The 24986-nt window shown below is 35.9% G+C and overlaps 1 protein-coding gene across 1 annotated transcript in view; it reads right to left on the bottom strand.

Moving 5' to 3' along the window:
• The window catches only part of USH2A (usherin), a 380780-nt gene that overhangs the window by 176818 nt on the left and 178976 nt on the right, over window positions 1–24986 (bottom strand). Inside the window, exons 33-36 of the mRNA XM_066178272.1 lie at window positions 15028–15187; window positions 14370–14541; window positions 10105–10252; window positions 3131–3282 (exon numbers count right to left, since the gene is read on the bottom strand). Coding sequence (XP_066034369.1) covers window positions 3131–3282; window positions 10105–10252; window positions 14370–14541; window positions 15028–15187 — 632 coding nt within the window. The remainder of the gene's footprint in view (window positions 1–3130; window positions 3283–10104; window positions 10253–14369; window positions 14542–15027; window positions 15188–24986) is intronic.

Here is a 24986-nt window from a genome sequence, read left to right as displayed (position 1 = left end):
TTGTAGTAAGCATTCAGTTCTATGGAACAAAGTAATTCGTTATTACGTTATTTATGGCGACAATTTTGTTTCTCCTACACTATTTATTTGGTGTTTTCTAAGGTATAAGATGGCTTCACACCTCGGTAAGTGCTCTCAGCTGCAGGTTCATGGGAGTGCTAATAAATGCTATTTTAATCTGCCACACCTGCTCTGTCATCTAAATAACCAAACATATTTTCTCTGTCCTTGAAACATGAATGTTGTACTTTTCAGCATGTAAAGACTGGACAGCTTATTGTTTACAGGTGCCATGTGGACCAAGACCTCCATATGTGCTTCTCTATTTATACACTTTCTTGTATTTAAAGTAAGTGATAAGTTGCAGTAAAGTCAACAGGATAAAGTACATGCTTAAAGATAAACAAGTACTTCATAGATTTATTGGATCACTGCCACATTGATTATTTGGGTATTTCAGTCAAAAACATCCTTATGTAAGGATTTGACTGAACTGTGCTTTCTAAACAAAATAATTACCAGTAAAGTGCTCCTGAATGTCGGTACGCCAATCAGAAACACCAGAAATGTCAAGAAACTAATAACAATCTTTTTTTTTCTACTGAAAAAGATTCAAAAATTCTTTAAATAATATAAAATTGTAGCAATCTGTATCATGTCCTAAACAGCTGCAACAGCTGTATTAGGTCTTTAGGGGTTTTTTTTTGTTTTTATATGATGTGCTATATGAACATATTGCACAGAAAACCTTTTTCATACTTATTTTTCTAAATATTAATGCATACACCACTCAATGGTATTTTCAGACATATTTACCAATAACTTAATAAACAAAGACCGCTATCAGGTCAGTGACACCAAATCATAGGATAGGCATAATAATATTGGGGAAAGTACTAGAATACATATAACTAACACCCTAAAATTTAAGTTGACTAGCAGTGGGTTGAGACGAGAAATATTCAGTGTTGAACATTTCCATTTATCTATAAGACATTTACAAGAACTAACACATTTCAAAACTAGCATAATTTTAGTTCTCCTGAATTTTTCCAAAAAATCTATTAGAAGTTATGCTAGCGCTTACTAACTCATTCTTTCCCCTCCTTGGAAACAAAACACCCAGACAATAAGAACTGACAAAAGCAGTACCTTGGGTCTAATAGGAAGACATTAAAATGTAGCTTTTCTTGATTTACATGTAAAACAATTTTCATTCCACTTGAAAATAAATCATAGTCAGAGAAAAAAGAAGTCATACAAAAACTACCTAAGCTGAACAAAAATAAATTTTTGAAATAGAATAACAGCTAATCCTCTCATAATTAGTTAAGATCTTCAGAACCACCTTTAGGAATATAAGACGGACAAATTCCATATTTAGGGGAATGTCACATGAGGTTCCTTGATCGATTAGGGCACATTAAGCACAAGATCAGCAACAAAAATAGCTGGAAGCATATCAGTTTACTGCTGGGAGATGTTCCCCATTCTATTTAGAGCAGAGGCAAAACATTATGTTTCTCTTTTTTTTTTTTTTTTTTTTTAAAGTGTTGGATTTACTCCATAATTCATATGAAAATCTTTTTTCAAGAATCAAATGAATATCCCAGTGCTTTAACTTCCTGGCAGAACTTAGGTGAGCCTAAATCAAGATGTACTTCAATTCCTGTGATTAGAGATGGATCACTGGCTTTGGAAAACAGTTTGTGTACTGATCATGGGATGCAGATGAGTAACAGCTACAGCAACCCCTTTGAATTGCTCCTAAAAGTGAAGTTACGAGCCTGTAGTTCAGTGGGGATGTGAAAATAAGACTACTAAAAATATTTTTTAAAACCCTAACTACTGGTGTTCTGTTCTGTCCTTTTGATGCCTATTTGACAGGACAGTAGTACTGAAAACATACATATTTCATCTCTATGCAAAGTTTTGTAATGACTTGTCTTAAACATCACTACCAACACAATGGATTAGGTTATTGTACATCAAGTACCTTAAAACAAGGTTTGCTTTCGGGGTATATGTGAAGTCGTAAAGAAATGGACAAAAAAAACTGGCAAAAAACCATTCAAGCTTTTAAGAGTAAATATTTTTCAAAGCAGACCAAGCTATAAAATGTTTAATGGTTATAAAGTCTAGTTGTCTTCTGCAAATACACAATGTTTCTGGCATTTGAATGAAAGCAATCTTGGAAATAACATTGGAAATGTGACTAACAAATTATATCATAAAAATAAAACCTGGGAGTTCTTTCCTGATACAAAATAAATCGTGATGTAAAAAAAAATATAGAAAGAAAAACATAAAAACCTCCCAAATCTTTCTCTCTTTTCTTTATATTCTTTTTACCAAATTTAGAAGCCTACAAATAAAGCTGAATTAAACAACAAGTTAAATCACAGAATAAACACAGGCTTATTCTTTACTTATGCTTGAAAACAAAACCAAGCACAATAGATAATTCTAGTTATTCCTCGGCTACAGCACTATGAAATCATACTAGATTTATCAGCTCAGTTATATGTCTAAAAACCTTTAACAAAATAAAAAATCCTAAAAATGCCTGGTTTTCACAAATTTGTCAAATTTAATATTCCTGTATTCTCAAATCCTGAAAAAATGGGGTGCTATACAAGACTGTTAAAATCTGTTCAGTGTAATATTTTGATCACATACTTGCATTCAAAAGATTTATGAATTACCATATTTTCCTTGCTCCTGTTGCCACTTCTGGCTTCTGCAATTCTCAAATTAACTTTAGTCCTTTCAGTTCAGCAGCTAGAAATTTGCTCATTACTGGAACAGTAACTCTTTCTTTATAAACATCCTTATAAATCTGGTTAAAGCACACCTGCACCTTTCAAACATATTACCTCCATTTAATTTCAATAATGTGTGTTTCAGCCTCTGTTTTTGTCTTCTTTCACTGTACCTATGTTCTACTTTGGAATGGTGCCTAACAATGACCTATTGAATCTTTAGTAGCTCTTATGCAGGATTTTTTTTTTAAATGTCACATTTTGCCAGATGGGTTAGTACTGCCCAGAGTGAATCATCACCATTTACTCTGATATTCACTGTCATCTGACATTTATTACACTCCCAGAATGTAAATTAAGTTACTCACCAGTGGACCTAAAGCACAACCTTTTGCAGTACATGCCTGGACTCTGAAGGAATGCAGACTCCAAGGAGCAAGCCCAGAAGCGTAACAACTTAGCTGTGATGAATTTTGCAGCAGAACACCATCCATGTACAATCCATAGCTGGTAATAATACCTATAAAACAATGTGAGAGCATTCAGCAACCAAAAAGCTACAGAATTTAGAAGAAAACTAATGCTACAGGCACCAAGGCAGCAGTAGTAGTATTTCAAACTGTTTACAATTGAGCAGATACTGTTTAGCATGACTGAGCAGGTAAAACTCAAAAGAAACATACTCTTCCATCTTTAGCTGTTGAAAACCTCACAAGTGGACTGCATCTCTTTAAACAATTATACTATTCTAAAGATTACCGCCTAACAAACTTGCTTCTGAGTGGCAGCAAACATCATCTTGGAATGAGGGAAACTGAGGCAATTTTGGTTCAGTTCCCTACTCCGCATATGGCTTTTCAAACAACACAAAAAACCATCTCACATCTTAACAGCTTTAGACTTAGAAACAAAATCTCCAACATAATTGAAATGTGAAAGGACAACTTGGGGCAATGCTACAACTACAATAAAACAGTAACAAGTAATTTTGTCACACAAAACACCTTTTTCATGCTCATTCTTTACGACAATTACATGAGATTTTCAGCATTTTGCCAACAAACTACATCCTTCATTAATTTGGGGTAGGAGTGGGGTGGTTGGAAAATGCTACCCACTTTTCTGAATGAAACCATAAAATACTAATGATTACTTTTCCTCCTCAATACGCTATAGAAAAAATCCTGAAGTAAACTACCCCTTGCCTATTCAATCTACAGAAAGAAAACATATTTGTTGATTGAAACATTAGCAAGATTTTTAGACAGAGGAAAGAATGGTCCTTCTTGTGGACTAACTAAAATGGTCCTAACTGGACTAACTAAAAAATTGCAAGTGATTCCTTATCTCATTCATAGGAAATTCTAAAGCTTTGCTCTTCCAAAGGTGCATGGTAGGATAACAAATCCTGTACAGTGTTTTGAATTTAATGAATGAGAAATTTAATTTTACAGATTTGCTTAGACTTTGGAAACTGAACTCACAAAGGTGCATTTTTTCTCAGGGTTCTTCCTCCATCTTTCTCACTTCTGAATATTCTCTCTTTTTAAAAGTTATTTCAATGAGAAATCTTAAGGCAAATAAATGTAAAGTTATACGATTCATTTGAAGTGATTTTAGTTCAGAGCATGCCTTCTAATCCTTCCATTATAGGAAACAACTTTTACTGTAAAAATATAGTTCAGTTCACCATTCCTTCTCTTAAAACCTAATTTTTTTGAACCTACATTGAGGAAGATTTGGTTTGAAATCAAAAAAATATTTTCCCCTCTATAAAATGGAGAACTGCTTCATAAATAATAGTGTACACACAACTGTTTCAGCTGAGCTTTGAAGAGTTCTACTTCAAAAGATTTATATGTTAAAGAGCTCAGAACGGTGAAGTGATTCACACACTCAATTCTCTTCTAGAAAAGTGAGAGGCTAAACTCAACTCAGACAGCAGAGATGTGTGTAGGAGGAGGTCCTGAAAAATCTCACACTATCAATCTTACCACATTTGACAGGATTCCTAAAGCAAAAATCCCTTGTGGTTCTGTGTCTAGTTGCTTGTGAAGCAGTAACATAAATGGTTGATATTTTTCCTACATTAAACAAATAAATTTTATATATATGGGTATATACTTTAAAATATTTTATTTATCTCAGAGCAAAAATGTGAATGCTGGCATTAAGGATGTGTTTTACAGGGGAAAAATGCCAAACACTGCGATACTCTAAGCACCTTCTATATCTGTAGCATTAACTCTTTTCAAGTATCATAGAACAGAATCATAGAATTGCCTGTGCTGGAAGGGACCAACAAAGATCACCAAGTACAATCCCTGGCCCTTCACAGAACAACCCAAAAGTCACACCATGTGCCTGTGAGCATTGTCCAAACACTTCTTGAACTCTCTCATGCTGGTGCTGTGACCACTTCTCTGGGGAGTCTGTTCCAGTGCCCAGCCACCCTCTGGGTGAGGAACTTTTTCCTGGTATTCCTAAACCTCCCCTGAGACAGCTTTATGTCATTCCCTTGGGTCCTGTCACTGGGCACAAGAGAGCACAGATCCATGCCTAATGAATCATAATTAATTCCATTGATACTTATGGTAACAGCATGAATCATAATGAGGTCACTTGGCATTAATGTTTTAGAGAGTTCCTAAAGCCACCGCATCCACACTTGAGGAGCAGCTTGCTGCTCAACACTGAGCTTTTGTCCCAGCACTGTCAGAGAACAATCACCTCTAAAAACCTGATCCATTTCCTCTTGATTTTACTTCTGCCCTTGCCTTGTAGGACACTGATGGAGAAAACTAAAGTATGAAAAGAAAGAAAAAAAGTACATTTCAGAAGAAAAGGGTCTATAGTCCATTTTTGAGATATGAAGCCATTTTTTTAAATTAGGCAATAACTATTTTTATCAGGGATGAATAACTTTGCCTCCCTATTTCACCAGTATAGGTTTCCAACACAAGAGAAAAAAGTTCAATGTTGGCCCAAAGTTAACAAACTTCTTGAGACTTGCTAGACACTGCTGAAGTTTACCATGCATAAAATATTTAAGACTATGGGACATTTTTTTGATTTACAAGGCTTCCTGAGCAACATGTGGTCACCATGAAAAGATGTAGTTTCTTCATAATTATGAAGTCTAGGTAGCTAGGTCAAATCTTGATTTCATTGAAGACAAAATCTCTATTGTCTATAATACAATTATGTTTCACTTCTGAAAAGAAATCCAATAAAGCAAATTAAACTTAAACTGAAGAAAGATAAAGTCTTTTTCTTCCTCCTTTCCCCTCTCTAGCTGAGGCCATACAATGTGCCAGTGATATTCAAGACACTAAAGAGGTTTTGAATCCAAAGTTCTACAAGCACTTTACTCTTAAGTTGCAATCTAGAGGTCAGATCTTAAGCAAACATACTTTAACCTACATCAATTTCACTGACTACAAACACCAGTCACCTCTCATAAGCACAAGGATTTGCAAGAACAAGTACTGGCTTAGTTCACTGAATAATTTCATATATCAGTTTTTACTACACCTAATATTTTCCATAAAAATTCCACACGGCTTTGGAAGATACATTTCAGATTTAGACTTGGTTTTATCTATGACATGAACACAAAGTGAAATTTTTGAGAATTGACCACCTAAGGAAAATTTTTTGTAGAAAATTTTCAAGGATTTTAAAAGAGCAGATCTCAAACTATATGCAAGATTATAATGGATGTGCTCTGAAGAAGAGACCATTGTTTATTAAGGCCACTTGAACAATGAAAGGTCAAAACAGAATATCTGATGACACATGATTTCACAAGCCTCTCCATATATTGCCCCCACCTAAATGGACAATATTGCTTATATTATCTACAGTCTACCTACATATGTGATAGGTACGTGTACAGTGGCAAATATGGGCTGTGTCTCATCAACCATCTTATTGTTGTGTTGAAAATAAAATAAAATGTCCATATTTCAAATATATTCAACACGCCATCTTCCAAAACTCTGTTTTCTACTTGGTACAAACGATATTTCTGAAGCAACTTTCAACAAAGAATTAGGTGTATAATTTTGTATTTTTCTTTTTTTTTCCCCCAAAATAATGTAAATAGGCCTTAAATTCAAGAAAAAAATGTAGCCCCGAAGTTCAATATCCACATCTGGATAACATGAGCCTTGGTGTACCTGTAGCCCAAAGCTTGTTTCTCCTCACTGTGCCATCTTTATGAAGAAGCCATGCAGCGTTTAATCCTGTTTGCCACCTTTGGCCTTCAGGGCAGCATATTAATTCTACTATATTTTTTTCTAATTCCTGGCGAGCAGCTGGACCTATATACATCATGAGAGCGTAGCAAAGCCAGTGCTGTCCAAACCCCAGCCAGCCCACACACCCATCAGAAGCTGATAAGCCTCCTCAGCCCATGGAAATAAACAGTAGCATCTGTCAAGCAGGAGCAAACGAAAGGAGGCAGGAAAGGAAGGAATGGCCCCAGAGATCTAATAAGGAGATGACATTCTATGATATGCAAATCTTTGCAATTCTGAGGGTTCCACCTGAAACAAAGCCAAGTTTAGTATTTTCGAAAAGCACTACTTTACGCCTAGCAGCCTGAAACACACCAAGTTTGAAGCAATTCGGTTCAAAGCAAGAAACAGTTTCTATGCTTTCGAAAAGAACAAACAGAAAAACCAAGAATACACCAGTAGAATGCTGAAGTAAGAAAATTTCAGGGAAAATACCTAAGTACCTTCTGCTGATCTTTCTCAAATTTTAGTTTTCTCAACGATGATATTTTTCAGCTTCTTACACAGTTTTAAAACACTGACACAGACACCGATTATAAATGACATAGCCACAAGGCAACCCAAAAAATGTGTTGAGAATGAGCAAAACAAAGTCACTGTACAATGTGAACCTTCCTGATTAAGCACTTGCTCAGTCAAAAGTTTTAGAGCTTATTTGCTCTAGAGGTTTTCTAAATTCTTTTTAAGAAAAGGGGAAAAGAATGGAAATAGAAAACTGGGGAATGAGAAAACATATTATTGGATAAACCATAGAATCATTTAGGTTGGAGAGGACCTTGAAGATCATTGAGTCTAACTGTTAACCCAGCACTGCCAAATCCACCATTAAACCATGTCCCAAAGTGCCACCTTTGCATCTTCTAAATACCTTCAGGGATGGTGAACAACTGCTTCCCTGGGCCGCTTGTTCCAATGCTTGGGAACCCTTTCCATGAACAAACTTTTCCTTGTATACAATCTGAACTTCTGTGGCAGAACTTGAGGCCATTTCTTCTTGTCCTATTGCATGTTACTTGGGAGAAGAGGCCGACCCCTACCTGGCTACACCCTTCTTTCAGGCAGTTGTAGAGAGAGAAAAGATCTCCCTCTGAACCTGCTTTTCTCCAGGTTAAACAACCCCAGCTCTCTCAGCTGCTCCTCATCAGACTTGTGCTCCAGCATCTTCCCATGTCTTTTTTTTTTAGTGAGAGGGCCAGAACTAAACACAGGATTTGAGTTGTGGCCTCACCAGTGCTGAGTACAGGGGACAATCACCTCCCTGGTCCTGCTGGCCATAACTATCGCTGATCCAGGCCAGGAAGCCAGTGGCCTTCTTGCCCACCAAGGCACACACTGGCTCATTCAGTTCAGCCACTGCTGACCAACACCCCCAGATGCTTTTCCACTCAGCAGCTTTCCAGCCACTCTGCCCCAGCCTGTGGCACTGCCTAGTACTGTTGTGACTCATGAGTAGAACCCAGCCTGGGCCTTGTTGAACCTCATAAAATTGGCCTCAGCCCATGATCCAGCCTGTCTAGGTCCCTCTGCAGAGCCTTCCTGCCCTCCAGCAGATCAGCACTCCCACCCAGTTTGGTAATGTCTGCAAATTAGCTGAGGGTGCACCAACATGCTCAGGGGTTTCCTAGCAAGCTGTTTATTGTAGTTACAAGGAGAGCCAAACTGTACATAGTAAATGCTGTATTTACAAGATATAACACCCAAATTTAGTCACACATCCCAGCTTTTTAGTTGTTTTAAAGGTAGCTTGTGGAAATTTATTTCTTGAACTCTAGGTCTTTATCATGTGCTGTTGATATGCATGTATAAATATGTATATGGACATATATATTTGTATTTATTTGATTAGTTAAACCACTCTGTAAACTGTTTGGAATTTTTTTCCACCATGCAAGGATAACAGGATCAGGTCCTGAACCTAACCATAAAAAAATGTCTATTTCAGTGAAAATTATTCATATGTTAGCACTAAGCCACATACCTTACCTTCCTCACCATTTCCTCCCCTCCTATCCCTTACCCTTCCTCTTTCTCCTGCCTCCTTGGCTTTGTCAAACATGCTGATGAGATTTTAGAAACAGGTTCAGAAAGTTTCTACGGGTCTAGGAAGCAAAATCGTCCACAATGACTTCCATACAAAGGACCATAAATTATCAAATACATTATTTAACAGGTGACGAAGTCTAATTTTTTTCTAAATTTAATGTAAGACCTTACAGAATACAATCGTCACTATTTGGGGAATCATTTAAAATGTCTTTAGTGAAGTTGAACAAGTAGGATGTGCTTTATCACAACTAAAAGTGGGGAAAAAACTCACAGGATAGAATAAAATTAATGTGAAACCACTGGGAGAAATAATTATCTATATTGAAATAATATCATGAGCCACTGAAGAAAAACATTTCCGATACTTCAAATTTAGTGATTCCTACATAGCAACACAGATTTTATTATCATGCATATAGCAGTGATTCGAACTGCTACATGCATGATGATAAAATCATAGTGAACTCCAAGGTAAATGATACTGTGCAACCCCATTAGAAAAGTAAAATTTGTCTAAAAGTTTTACACATGGTTGTTTTGTAATGGAAAACATTTCTAAACAAAAGAAAGTATATTGCTCAACTTTCACAGCTATAGAAATATACAACTATATGATGAGTATGCAGAACACAAATCTAATTATTGTTACATGTCAATTAATGTAAAATAAATTATTGTTTTTTGGAGGGTGAAATTAACATCGTAGACTGATATTCTCCAATAATGCCTATTCCTCAGCTCAGTTGTCCTGGAAAATATTGAACAATGAGATGCAGTACACAAGAACTATCGAAAGGGAGCACTTTTGAGCCACTGAAACCACACGATGGGCTGAAAACCACAATCTCCCAGCTGCAGACAATGATACTATCTCAGGTATTTTATGTGCTAAAATGATCATTAAAAATTAAGCACCACATATAAGCTGCCATTTAGAATATTAATTTACCTTTACTAATCATCTTTTTAACTTGAGGCTAAAAGAGTTCACTTACCATTTGGATACTCAGGCTTAGTCCATGAGATGTTAAAGGAGTCAGAGGCATATGACTGGGCTTTTGGAGCAGGAACCCCTTCTGGTGTACTCTCATCTGTCACAGCCGCGCTGGCTTCGCTTATTGAACACCCACCTCCAGTGCAAGCCTTAAAATATTAATCAGAACAAATAAACACCTTCCAGTGTAGTACCAATAATATTAGCAATTATTTTTTTGCCTAAGTTTCATTATTCTTCCATACTTAAACCATGTAAGCCTGTGATTTTCAGGTAAGACACTTTTCTTAGCATAGATTTGTTTACCTCTTTCCTTAAATAACAAAAGGATGTATTGTAACTCACGACACTTAGTTTTTAAGCATACTCTAGTTAAAACATTCTTCTGTACTTCACAGTAGCACCCACAGCATGTGCAGTTATAATAGTGAAAACCACCCTATTATAAACCAGTATGTATTAGTTGTTATTATTGCATGTTTACGGAAAATAATTTGTACTTCAGTTGTCAGAGAACAAAATGTTGACACCACACAATTTTTATATTTTGCTTGGGATATGAAATAATACAATGTGCAGGCAAAAGTGCATATCACTCCATATAACAGTCTTTTAAAGTTTTACATGCACACAGCTATGGTCCGTGTGATGCTTTGCCAATTATTTACACTAACACTGATGACAAGACAACACAAGTTAAAAAGCATACAAAAATATATGTATCGGTACTGGATTTAAAGATTTTTGTGTCAGGTTCTTGTTTATTTTTAGGGTTTTGTTTAATAATAAAATTAATTAAAACCTGAATTCAACAATTATTTACATTTGGACATATACTTGCATAAAACTTACGGGATTATCTGCGTTTTTCTAAGTTGTCCACGTGCTAAAGTGGACAAGTGGATCATAAGCACTTAAAGAACCTTGCTCTCCAGACCTCCCAGAATAAAATGTTTCTCTCTATCTATTATATTTTATTTGAAAGGATTAGCTTCAGTTTCCAATTTCCCGTTGTTTTCCAAATCAGAGAGGAGTCAAATATATTACCTATGCCCTCCAAAAGTCTATACTGACACCAGGCGTAAAAATAAGTACTGCTTGTAAATGAGAGGCTCCTTTTTACGTAAAGATTTTTTTGATTGCACTGGAAATTATATTCCCAATACAACTAAGGAATGACCCCATGTTTAGTCTGAACTACCAAGAAAAGTTTAAGGAATGCAACTTCAGTTTTGGGAACATCGAAAAATGGCATTTACTCTAAATATGATAATGCTTATTTAAAAAAAAAAAAACCTAAATAGTGTCAGTTTAGTTAACTATTAGCATTTTGGAAAGTACAATATTTAAGAAAATTATCCTTCTAGGAGAAGCAAAGTAATCTTTGAATGATTCCACTTCCCCTGGCTTCATGAAGAAGCCAAAAAGAGCAGTTCTAGAAGGCCTCTTTCTTATGTATTCCTAACTGACTTGCTAATTAATTTCCACCAGGCCTTCTTCAGCAGTGGAGAGTGTTTCATTTAAGGGCTTGGTAACAGCATCCTTTCCATCCATTTATTTCCTGAATTTCATGTAGCTCAATTTTTGTATCTCTGAAATTTGCTGGGACATGAAGTTTCTGGTTCTTCTAATGAAAATCAGCAAAAGAAAGCTCATCTGCATTTTAGGTAGTGGGATTTTAGATCAGTCTATCCAAATGGACTGGATATCTGGCAATCACATCCAGTAATGCTCAAAGCCATGAAAACCTCTACCCAGGCTGAGTTCCCATTTTGTCACTCTGAGAAGCAGATTTCAGGTAGAATTTGCAAAAATACCAAAGGAACTGGACAGCCAAAGGACAGATGCAAACCACATCAGATGACACCACATAGCAATGCTCCACCCAGGACCTGAGCCAGGTTACCCACACTGCAGCGTCCTGAGGAGACATTGGCTTAACAGTTCAATCACAAAAGAACTTCAGTCACACAAATAAGAGTGACACCCTGGCTATTGAAGGCAGCCTTTCAGCTTTCCACTTGCTTTCAGACATGCCTGGCTCATACTCACCCAAGCTTAGAGCATGAACAGAACAAAAACATGTTCCTTTGCACTAATCCATAGAGACATGACCTAACTTCTTGGCTGACTTTTGGAAAGAAGCATTAGATTTGCTTACAAAACCTGTTGTACTCATTTATGAATAAAATTGCTGCATATGAAATGGCAGTAATCAATTCTGAAAATTGGTAACAGCATGTAAAGATAAACATTTTCTTAACTCTCTTCAATTTAGTTACATTAACTTTTTATACAAAAGTTAAAACCAACAGCCTGAAAGTTCTGCTTGTGCGGCTCCTGATTCCTGTGTTCCAGATGCAATTTTTGATAACTCAACTCACAGAAACCAAAACCAATTTTTGAACGCATACAAACCAGAATTAATAGGAATTGTGAAACAAGGAAAATAATAAGGTTCTAGCTGATAGAAATATTTCACTCTAACAAAAAAAAAAAAAAAAAGCCCACAGCATAATTTAGTTAAATTTTCCACTGTCAATGGTTGTTTGGGGTATTTTTATTCTAAAAGTTTTATTGAAATTCAGTTAAATTATATATGAAACACTAAATATTTCATTTTTTTCAAGGTGTGTATGTTTGATTTGAATTTTTTTTTTTGTGGATTTGGGCTTTGTTGGGTTTTTTTATGGTTGGGGTTTTTTCCTTTCATAAAGTATACAATAACATTTGGCCATGTTTAATCCTCATAACTTTTAAAACTGTACAGTCTTCTCAAACCAGTCTAACAAGTTCTATGTATGATGGATCCAAAAGTTTTAAGAAAGCTATTACACCTCAAAGATATCCATGCACTTTCAAACTCATCACTTTCAAAGCTGCAAGGACATTTAGATCTTCTAACTCACCTATCACAGACCACTGCACTTTATCCAGGTAAATCTGGTTATCTTTGTCACTGGAAGAAATTATTTTTTCCTACTTTCCGATTAAAAGCAAATATTAAGGGGGGGATAAAAAAATTGCAAAGAAATGAGAAATAAAATATGAAGAGCAAAAGGTTCCTAAAAACTTATTCAGTAACTTTTAGGAAATCTGCACACACTGATGAAACAAAACCAACACCCACACAACCCTTCCTCCTGTATCCCAAGGCAGAGCAACCAAAAGAAGCAGTCCCAGTTGCTCTCCAAACTGTAGCTCTTAATTCTTCCCTGATGCTCTCTCCTTGTGCCCCCATGCACAGCAGCTGGGCAGAAGCAGAGAAGAGCTGTGGCACAGTGAAGGACAGCATAAATTCTTTTTAAAAGAATAAATAAAATAATCAAGGCATAAAATGCTTGTTGAAGTAACGTCTTAGTTTTGGACATGGTGCTATTATATATGCTAAGCAATTTACTATGCTGAAATATCTAGGCACAAATGAATTAATTTCAACATGAATCTCAGCTTTAATTAGACTGAATATCCTTGTTTTTTTCAGGTTCAAGTCAGATCCTTATCATTACCTGAAGGTAGTTTATTTTTTGTGGTATAATATTTAGAACATTCAAGAGCATGTTAAGAAAAATGAATGCATACCCAGTCTACATAAATGTAAATTTATTCATAATCAAGAGCAGAATATTTTTCTATGGCATTTATCAAAGCAAATATCCTTATATAGGTATTGTTATAAAATGAACAGTGTGCTTAAAACAAGGGACAATCCCCTCCTTTTATTCACATATTCTCAGGTTTTTTAGTGAGCTGAAGCTGTTGTATTTCATCACAAAATAAAACCAATGATAAAGAAACGCAATGAAAACAGTAATGTCTTTTTAAATGTTTTGATTACAGAAACTGCTACTTTACACTGAACTCTTCCCTGCTATTTCCTTCTACATACAGATTTTAAGATGAAAGAACAAATTGCCACGGTACAAACAATGAAAGGTTGGCACTTTTAAATACATTCAATATTTTCTTGTAAGTTGGGTCTAAGGAAACATTCTTAAAGCATTTCATATATTTCTGCTCAATTCCTTATTAGGTATCCAACTTAGCCTTGAAAAAAAACTCCCTGTATTTAGATTTCATGCACATTTCTGTCAGTCTGTTTAGAAACAAAAAAACCCACTTTTGTTCAGGATGGCTCATCCACCCTAGCTTCAAAAAGAAGAGGTTAAACAAAGTGGACACAAGAACCATTAAATATTAAGATGCTAACAAAGACAGAATCATTTTCACCATTTTACACCTCTACTACACATCTTTAAAACTTACAGCTAGTTTTATGAGGTATTCAGTACCCGGGAAAAGCTGTGGAATAGTAAAATCCAGAAAAAGTTCTGTGCTGTTATAGATTACATCCCACTTTGTAAAATTCTGCTCATTGGTGGCCATATAAATTATATAGTGATCTAGGATTCCATTTACTTCTACTGGTTCTTTCCATCTGCAAATAAAAGCAAAATATGATTAAGACAAGACCAAATAAAGATTCAGACCACGCTGAAAAATGCAAGGCTTTGTTTAGGGGACTTCATGGGGTTTATTTTGAGAATTTGAAAACGCAGTTGTGCAATCACAAAAATAAATCTAAGCCATACCTCTAATGCAGTATTTGTACTCAGTAGATAAATGATTACACACAAAGCAGGGGCTACTAAAGGGGCATATCACCAGAACATTTCCTGCACTGAAGCTTGCAGAGGCTATGCCCATATGTAGGTTATACTGATTGCGTAAAGACAAAATGGAAATTAAGTTGGCAAGTGATAATCAGAAGGTTCACAGAACCACTAAACTAATCACTTCTATGCATTTAATCATAATAAATTTAATTTTATGTCACAAACCCTTCCCCTGATTGAACTCACTGGAATTCTTGAATAAACTGATGCACTATTGTGTTGTCAGGAAAGAAGAAATCCTTACTTACTTCACATGTATTGTTCTAGAATCCAAAACCGTCAGGGCGGGGGCATCTACGTGAGATGGTGGCAGCTGAGCTGTAAACAAGGTGACCCCAGAACTGTTTGCACAGCCAGCAAGCGTGCACGCCGTGAGCAGGAACTGGTGTGGGGTGAAAACTGCCAAATCTAGGGCAAAAAAAGAAAAGGAATTTACTTGGTGTATTCATTTCACCTTGGTTTTCTGTAGCTTTCAGACACTAGTGTTTAGAATTAGTTTTTCAGACACTAGGGAGTTTAGAAAATCAAGAGGAAGGGGGACCTGTATCTCTTAAATGTTGCAAGTTTGCCCCAGAAGAATGAATAGGCACTGGTTCTTTAGTAGTAGATAACTGCAAATTTTGACTACTTATAGATCTGTGGGATGTGCTTTGGTTGAGATAACCCCACTGTACTCCATTTACACCAGAATGTACACCAACCAACAAAAAATAATGATAAAAAAAATTTTGCTTTTTAGGTGCTACATACTACATCAATTTGCTACAGTGGCAAATTAACACCTTTGAGATTAATAAATCAAATTAAATTAATGGAAAAATAATTACGGGTTCATTAATACAGCTGGATTATATATATATATATATACATTTCAGTGTATGAAACATGAATGTCAGGCATCGATACATCCAACGATTCACTCCACGCAGATTTCACTACAACATGAACACAAAGGAAGCTCACTGTTGCCACCATTCATACTGATGTGTTAGCACCTTGCCTGTTTATCTTCAGCTGCACGAACACCAAACACTTGTAAAATATATTTCAGTAAAGACAACCCATCTAATTCTATAACAAAACAACTGTTCAATGGTTATTAATTTTGAAGCTATCTTGACTTTCAATTACTGCAGAAAATGGTGAATAACACGTAGCATTTTTGCTGAACAAATACCCTAAAAGATCATATATTCTTCCCTTTACTAGTAAAGGAATGTTTGATAGAAAAATTGTAGCATGAAAGTAATGCAGACATGATTTTCTAATATTTTTCTTTCTCTTTTTTCATTAAAATAAAAATCATAGATTTTAACAGGCAAATCTTTTACGCAGGAATTTACAGTTGAGGTTTTGGCAACAGTATAAGCTATACAGGTAAAATTTTTGTTCAATAAACACACATTTTCAGTATGTCAGAAAAGTTCTGTGTTTTTGTAAGACATAACAAATAGTAGTGTTCTCAGAGCCCAGTCATATCAAACTATATTTTTTTACAAAATATTTTTCAGCACAAATTAAAAAATTACAGTTTGATGCCAAAGGTATCACCAAAGCAGAGATGTTGTAGACCCAACTTCTCTCTCAGTAGTTTTCCTCACATATAGTGCCTGCCGGAATGGAATTTCCTCTGATTTGCTCCACTCTGTGTAAGGAGAGAATGAACTTGTGCATTTTTATAGAAAATACTGTATCACTTAGTGGTATTGTTCGATGGAGCACATGGCAAAGTGTGAGTTAAAAAAAAATGCGACAGCTAAAAAAAAAGAAATCAAGTGAATGCCTGTAACAGTGACATGTTTAATCAACATAATGGGACTGATTCTACCAGGGTTAAGCAGTGCTTAAGTCAGTGAGAGGGGGAAAGCACACTCCAGAGCAGGTGCTCAAGCTGGCTCAGCATGCAGGGAAACTCCACTGCCTGTATTGCCTTCATTACTGTACACCTCCCTGGGTCCCTCATTCCCTGCAGCCGCCATAAGAGAAGCCAGAAAAAGTGCAGATGGAGCTGAAAGTCTGTGACACAAGTATTACATATTCCATGTTGTGGGTGGGCAAACAAGTGACCAGAAGGATTTTACTTTCAGCAATCCTATAATGAATAGACGCAAGAAATTCATGGAACCTATACAATTCATAACCTCCTGGATACTGATTATGCATTCTTCTCTCAAAGTTGAAAGTATATGGTAGGGCTTCACCAAGAAAAGTGAATATAACCCAAGGGAAGGGAAAAGAAAAAGTTGATTTCTCCTTTTCCATTTGTTTATGGTGGATCACTCTTTTCCTTGTCAGTGCAGGGTATTTTTCACTCCTTTAAGGAAAATTCCACATCTGGAACTATTTTCTAAAAGGTAGCTTGTACTGAAATCCTGATTTGAGGCAGACTGTAGTTGATGAGACTACTGGCTGGCATACATTTGTGGAAATACCTAGTGTAATTTGAAGAGGGAAGAATTTTTTCAAGGATTAAGAGAATGGAAGATGGAGAAATGTTTTATTTCCCTCCCTGAAAAACACAATTGACTGTAAGTTACCTTGTGTGTCTCAGTACCAAGAATGGGAAAAGCAAAAAGAAAAGACAGGAGAACCTAAAGTTTTAACAAAACAATAGCAAGGAATGGAAATACAGCACATATGAGCACAGAGATCATTTGAGAACAGACGATAAACATACTGAAAGGGGAGGGAAAGATAGGAAAGTTTAAAAAACAGTTGAAATACAAAATATGTTAAAAAAGCAACATATCACCAGAATCAAAGAAAATCTCCATTCCTTATCTTGATTTACTAACACCAAAGTATTCTGACTACTAAACAGAAAGTTTCAATGGAACCTTAAAGATTTAGGTGAGATAAAGGCTTAAAAGAAAAAAAATATGTTTGTGTAAGCAGGAGAAGAAAACAAAAACTTCCAGGTTTAGCAATGTCATTAAAGATAGGAACTTTGCCATCATTAAAATCTCTCCATAGACTTCAACATTTGGATGATTCAGCAAATATAGGGTGGGCAGTATTTCTAAGAGGTTAGAAGCAGAAACTGACAAACTGAAGAATAAAAATAGTGTTACATCATAATCAACACAATTATTCATCTCAACCTAATTTTGAAGACATTTTCCTATTTCAAGTTCAAAGTGTTTCATAACGGATCACTGGATTCAAACAGCTATGAATACAAACAAGAATTTGAAAGAAAGTTCTTAACACTACAAAGCCACTGTTTGTCAAGGTCCTCTAGCAACAATGCCTTGCTTTCCATTTGCTTGATTGCATGATTTGCATAAGATAAAATGTAGGCAATTGTGGACATGAAAAACAGATTGCTCTCAAACACATTAGAAACAGATCCACAAGCATTATGTGGAAATGTGTTAAGAAAATGCACCCCAGTGTATGGAAAACTCAGTGACTAATGTCAAACAAAGTATAATTTACAATATAGGGTGTGAATTATATGTTGTTTTACAATTGATTTAATGTTGTTGCTGGATGAATTTCATTGATATCAATTTACAAGACAAACCCAGTAAGGACACAATTATTACTTTTAAACCTACAGCAAAACCTGAATTTTTTTTCTTAAAAGTTTGCTTGGTCAGGTTATATTCCAATCTGTCCCACAATTCCAGTTCCCTGAGTTAATTTAAAGATCAGATGTTTCGTATTTCAATATTCCAATAACTACTCCATGAAAACACTTATTTCTTACCAATATAAAGCTAAGTCTAGAAATTATAGAAGTTCGCTGATGAAAAAACCCTAAATTCAGGATTTGGGATTGTTCTCATTTCTAGACTCAGAACAGCAAAAAGCACAAAAAGGCAAAGATCCTTTTTTTGAGGGTACAGGATTCCCCGAAGTCATTGTATTAAAGTAGAAGGTAGACAGAAAAATAATTCTGCATTTTTTGTGCCAAAAAAATAGAACAAAGGAAGAAAACTAAAAGAAAATCCCACATATCTATTTTAAACCCATTACTTACTTTCCCTGAAGAAAAAGGTGGAGCAGAGGGGGAGGAAGGATCAACCTGCCTTTTCATCTCCTTGACCTCAGAGGCAACACAAACAAACTGAATCATTTTCTAACTCACACATCAGCAAGAGAATCATGAATTATAGTGACTATCATCAAAACTGATATTTGCATACCACTACATTTATTAGATATGTGGGGTGTTTGGAACTTCCCACACTAACCAACTACAGTGGTTGGTATTCCTACAGTGTCTAATAACCACCTGCATAAGTCCTGAGAGCACAATCAATGCATGAGACAGAAAGAATAAAGAATGACCCCGTTTGCATGGTCAATAAGAACACTCACTTGCTTTGATCAAATTTAATGGGTAGTCATTGAAAGATAATATGCAACACTACAGTGCCACTTTTAGCATGGAATTTGAGAGACGTTACTTAAAAAAAGTAGAAAACCATAATTAGTACAGCAAAAAAAAAAACCCAAACAAACAAACAAAAATAACTCCAAACACCAAAACCCCAACCAAAATTACAGATTTAACAAAACACGATCTTTCCTATTTAGTTGTCAGAATACATCCCCGTTCAAAATTAACACAGTAGTAATAGCTACAATATTTTAATTTATCAGTAACGCTCGTATTATATTCAGATTTACTGCAAGAGAGCCACACACCCTCCTTGTTTCCCTCTTCCTCCCTATTTCCACTCTCCCTGGTTTCATGCAGAAATGGCAATGTCCTGTCTTGGTGAGCGCTCACATAACTTGGGCAAGGAGCCCCACATCGTTTCTCAGGAAAATAATTGAGACAATAGTTATCAATAGGTACATTGCTATATTCATAGGAAAATGATTCAGCAACATTGTAGCAAGGGATTGTTAGCAGCACAACAACAAAAACCTGCTGAGAGAGTTTGAAAATGAAAAACTTCCAAAGAATTCCAATCACCACATAGTTTATGTAGGTACGTTATACGAATGCTTCAGCTCATTACTCACCTCACTCTGTTCTCTCATCTTCTTTCTCACAATCTATTATATTAACTCATAGTAACCTAATATTTAATTAGAAGGTAAATTCCTTGGGACCCTAAATCTGCACCACCAAATACAACTATGTCCATTTCTGATTTCTCTACACTATCAAAAAATCCCAAACATCTAATTCATATGCTAAGTGTCAAAATTACACTATCAGGCTTGCTTCTTTAGACACCATTAGTACTTCTCTGCCTTCCACCGTTTCCTGAAAGCAACAATTCATATTCACCTTGAAGTACAGCATATTCTGCGTTCTTTATTTATAAAGCACCAGTCACTTAATTATATTGACTCTCAAAGAGCCATCATTAATGTACAACTTTCTCAGGAAGGGTATTATACTAATGCTGTATCATTCCACAGATTTGCAAAACCCCCACCACACTCATCACTCCCTTAAAAATACTTCAGAAAAAACATGTCACAAATGACATCCCTTAGGTACTTCAGGCAACTCAATCAAGACAAATGGCTCATGCACCTACTTGTGTAAATTAGCAATGAATGGCCTTCCACTCTTGCAACTGGCCCTTTAATTGAAAAAAAAAATCTATCTTCCAAGATAGTAGCAAATCCTAACATATTATTTAATAACTAAGAATGCTTATGTGATTCTGTAATGTTGTAGAGCAACAAAATTTAAATAATTTTTTGAAGCCATTAAAAACAAGTGAAAGTAATAAAGAGCAACAAATAATCCCAGGATCACAAGTAACTATTTTCAGGAAGCACCACAAGCTATTTTTCTGCTCTAAGAACAACAGCAAAGACTTTGACATAATGGCACATGGACAAAATAACTTGGCTTTCAGCTGGCCGACTAATGCTGATGTGTTTTAGAAACTATCTGTTCAGCAGTAAATATCTCTGGTTTTCCAAATTACTTATAAAGGAAAAAAATTCTTTACTGTGAGGGTGACGAGACACTGGAACTGGTTGCCCAGAGAAATTGTGGATACCCCAATGCTGAAGTGCTCAAATGCCAGGTTTGACAGAGCTCTGAGCAACCTGGTCTAGTGAAAGGTGAACCCGTCCAAAGCAGGTCCCTTCCAACCCAGGCTATTCTATGATTCTATGAAATCCTCATTCCTTTTGAGACTTATGCACTTCAGAAGAATTCAGGGAACTTACAGGTCCCATCTTAGGAAATAAAGAGCATAGCACAAAACTATTTAACAAATGGGAGCATAAAAATATAACAGTTATGTATTGGACTGGGTAAAAGAGTTATATTCAAGAAGAAAAACACTCTGGCACAAATTTGAAAGAAAAGGATCTTTCATCATTTCAGTTTGCAATGATTTCAAGAAATTGGTTACCAAAGATTTTACATGCCTGAAAATTGTTCCACTTTTGGAAAAGGGACAGCTCCAAAATATATTAAGGCTAAAGAACATCAAAGAAAATCATGTTTTAACAGGAAAGATTATCAAGTTTGTTTGCCTTCACATTTAGTAACAGTGTCTCTTGGTTATGCTCCTACACCCTTAATTGTTGCACAGTAAAACTTTCTGCCATTTATCATCCCAAAGTCTTGTACTTTTTTGAGCCAAAACTCATTCCTGTAAAGTTAGGTTTCATCCTGACCAATTCACAAGGCCACATAAACATCCATTCCTGATTAATGGGTTTCATTGTACCTTTTATTTTAGTAAAACTATTTCAGTTTTAACCTTCCTTAGATAGGTACACATTTTTTAATTCACACATTATTCTTATGCCTATTATTCCTATCTCATTGTAAAAGCTGGAGAGCAAGAATCCCTGTCTTTTATTTTAAAGCCACATCCTGGAGATAGCTATTATGGGAACATTTTCCAGGTTGTTCATACTCTCCAGTAAGGACACACTAGCTTGAAATCCCAAAGGTGATCAGCTGAAGAAACTCAAATCATGTGGAGTGTCCCACCCCACATGGTTTAGAAAAAGCAGACAGGCCACATTAGAGACGAACATCTAAACTTCTCTTCAGACTTTAGCACTTCCGTCTAAATTGCTTCTGTGACTCTAAAGACATGCCATGTCACTGACCGCAGAAGAATCACAGTGCTCCTTGGAACCCTCCTTCCCATAACATCCCTGACATGCTTTCCTCTGACCCATCAGAATTAGTCACCATCAGAAAAATATGGAGGCATTTTGGAAGTTTTTTCGAAAGCTTCTCTTGCTGCCAAAATGACACAGAGCCAGTCAGTTAGTGCAAACATTCAGCACCAAATGAACCCACTGAACTTCCAAGATACTTCTTTGCTGACTAGAATTAAAACCATTCACTGTCTCCCTAGTTTGCTTCAATTATAAAACCTGGACAAATAAAGTGACTTTGAAGGTCAGAAGGGGAGAAAGCAGAAAGAAGACAAAGCACATTAATTTTTACCAGGCACATGAAGAAAAGTAATTGTGGTCAATAAGACTATCTTAGTTTGATGTCCCTCTTCTTCATTTCTTTCGACATCATATGGAATGAAGATTTTAAAATTAAAATTAAAATTTCTATTCATGAATGCTTCCAATCCATTCACTGTATTTCTTATTCCATCTTAAATAGAGATGAGTTGCTAGTACACATCATAAGAACCATAATGTCTCAGTCAATGTTTAGCCCAAAAAGTGGAAAAGGAAAAAAAGCGTGGTTTGACCATTTTTCCTCTGTATTACTTCAGCTTTATATTCACAACTGGAAAATATATTTGCAGTAGGAAAATTCATTGCAAATGTGAATCTCAGATATCTGCGTCTATAAAGATGGAACTACTCTGGATTCACATTAGTACGACCAAGAACCCTTTGGCTCGCCAGCAGAAGTACATCGTGTATTCCCAAGGAATTCCAATCTTGCTGCAGTGGGAGAAACAAAATTCAGACCTACCTAACATTTGGTGCAGAGGTAATTGTTTGAAGAGAAGTGCCAGGCTGCCACTTTTACAACCCAGAGAAGAACACACACAAACGTTCCACTATGGCAAGTAAGAAGTGGTTATATATGAATATATGGTAAGCAACAGCAGCTATTACTATCCATTTTATATAAATCAATAGTGCAGTCTCATCTGGAGCAGCATATATTACAGAGTGCAGAAATAAAGTCTGTCTGGAAAACAGCAGTGAGAGAGGGGAGACTTACAAACTCTTTCTTAGGAAGAGAAGCTACAAAAAAAACAGCCTCAGAGAAGGAAACAAAGAAGACACACCATAGAGGGGTATAAGATAGTAAGTACTACATAGAAAAGCAATTAGGATGCTCTGTTCCCATGAATTCCCTTTCAATAATAGAGGGAGAGGGGGGAGGAAGGGAGGGGAAAAGGGCATGCAATGAATTCAGAAAGTGGAATTTTTAGAGACACTCACCCCACCTAAAATCATGGCACATCTACTACTGCTGACAAGATGATTCAGGGTTATCTTTGTAAATCAAACTTGAGGGGAGAGACATTAAATATCAATACAATGTTTTTAAAATTATTTATGTAAGCATCATTATAATTTGCAAATCTGTACAACATTCCTGCAAGATTTCTATACTTCTTTCATTGTATCTGAGACAACTTAGAATTTTTTAACACCGTATTTAATTTTACTTAAGTTTTTCTGGCAAGCAAAGAAAGAGAGGGATGGGATGAAAGAAAATAATTCCCAAAAGATATATTTTGACAAAAATTAGACAATTTTACTTGTATTTTTTTCACTAGGATTTATTATGCATACTAAATTACAAAATACTATTTTAATGCCAAAACAATTGTCTTAATCAACAAAAGCAAATCCGTCAAACAAGCAGAAGCTTGAGAGAGCACAGTTAACACTAGAAATTAGAACCTAAGCAATAATGTTACGAGGGCTCTTTGAACTGCCATCAACTACAGGTTGATTAAATTAATGACTTGCAGATTGTGAAGTTTATTTAGCAATATATGCATTTTAAATCAATGGTGAGTAACTTTTTTCACCATTTGGTATAGTCCCAGGCATGTGAGATGATTAGAGAAGAACTCTCACCATCCAGGCAAGCCATCATGTGATTTAAGAGTTTCTGCAGAAGAGATACTATCACCTTCCTAGGACCAGAACAGCTCTGTATTCCTGAATTATAGTCAGAGGATAAAGGAGTCTGCCAAAACATTACTGTAGTGCTGGAACAAGGATAGTGGGAGGACTCAGCTTCTGAGCACTTCTCCTAAACAAGAGAATTTATAGTGAGTTAAATCTGTTGCAAGACTACAAAAGCTGAGCTAGTTTTCCGCTGACCACAAAATAAGCAGCACAGTAAAATATAATGTATTTCTATCTGCTCTTCTCTCTCCTTAGCAGAAAAAGCAGCCCAAGCCGTGGAGTCATTAATATGGTCAACATGTGGTTGGGCAAAATTATTTGGATTCCGTTTTTTGTTGTTGTTTTGTTTGGGGTTTTTGTTTTGCTTCATTTCATATTTACTATCAAAACACATACATGAAAACAAAGGAAAAAAAATGAAAAGCCCAAAGTTTTTTCAACTTGACATGTTGCACTACCCAGTTATGGCATGTAGTGTCAGTAATGCCATCAGATAACATAACTGCCACAATCTGATGTGATGCATTAAACTGGTATTACCAGAATAAATCATGTTTGTGGGTGCACAGATCACAGGTGGTGCACTCAGCTGCTCTGTATTATGGCATATCTATAGGATGTGCAGATTAGGATATAATGTCCAGAAGCTTGTTCTCATTTGTGAAGTGCTTTGCAACCATAAGTCAAGAGTAAGGAGCCACAAAACAGTTATAATGGCATAAACCATCATCAGGGAAAAATACAAATCGATCAGTGCCAGCAATATAAAAGGAAGAGCTTGCATCTGTCCCCAGTCTCATAAATTCAGTGGTTTTTGCAGGCTTTTCCTCTGTCCCACATGTACTTTATTAACAATAGTAACTATCATAAATAATAATAATGCAGAGTAGTTTATTTCAAGATGAATGTTCTTATTATCTGTTAATCCTATACCTTATTTCTTACATTGTGTCTGTGTTCCTCCTGTAAACGGGAGGGGAGAGCTAGCTAAATTTATTGTTTGAAGTTTATGCCTTTTAATTGGCAACAGAGTGTTACGCCCAGAAAGTTGTCTATGTAGGCTCCTTGAAATATCTGCATACCTTAACCAGCATGGTAAGCCTCTACAAAGGAGGCATAGAATTTACATTCTACT

The sequence above is a fragment of the Chamaea fasciata genome, unplaced genomic scaffold (genome assembly GCF_029207755.1).
Source record: "Chamaea fasciata isolate MVZ Bird 193981 ecotype frontalis unplaced genomic scaffold, bChaFas1.0.hap1 SCAF_3, whole genome shotgun sequence".
Taxonomy (NCBI): domain Eukaryota; kingdom Metazoa; phylum Chordata; class Aves; order Passeriformes; family Sylviidae; genus Chamaea; species Chamaea fasciata.
This window is presented reverse-complemented; position numbering and strand designations above follow the sequence as displayed.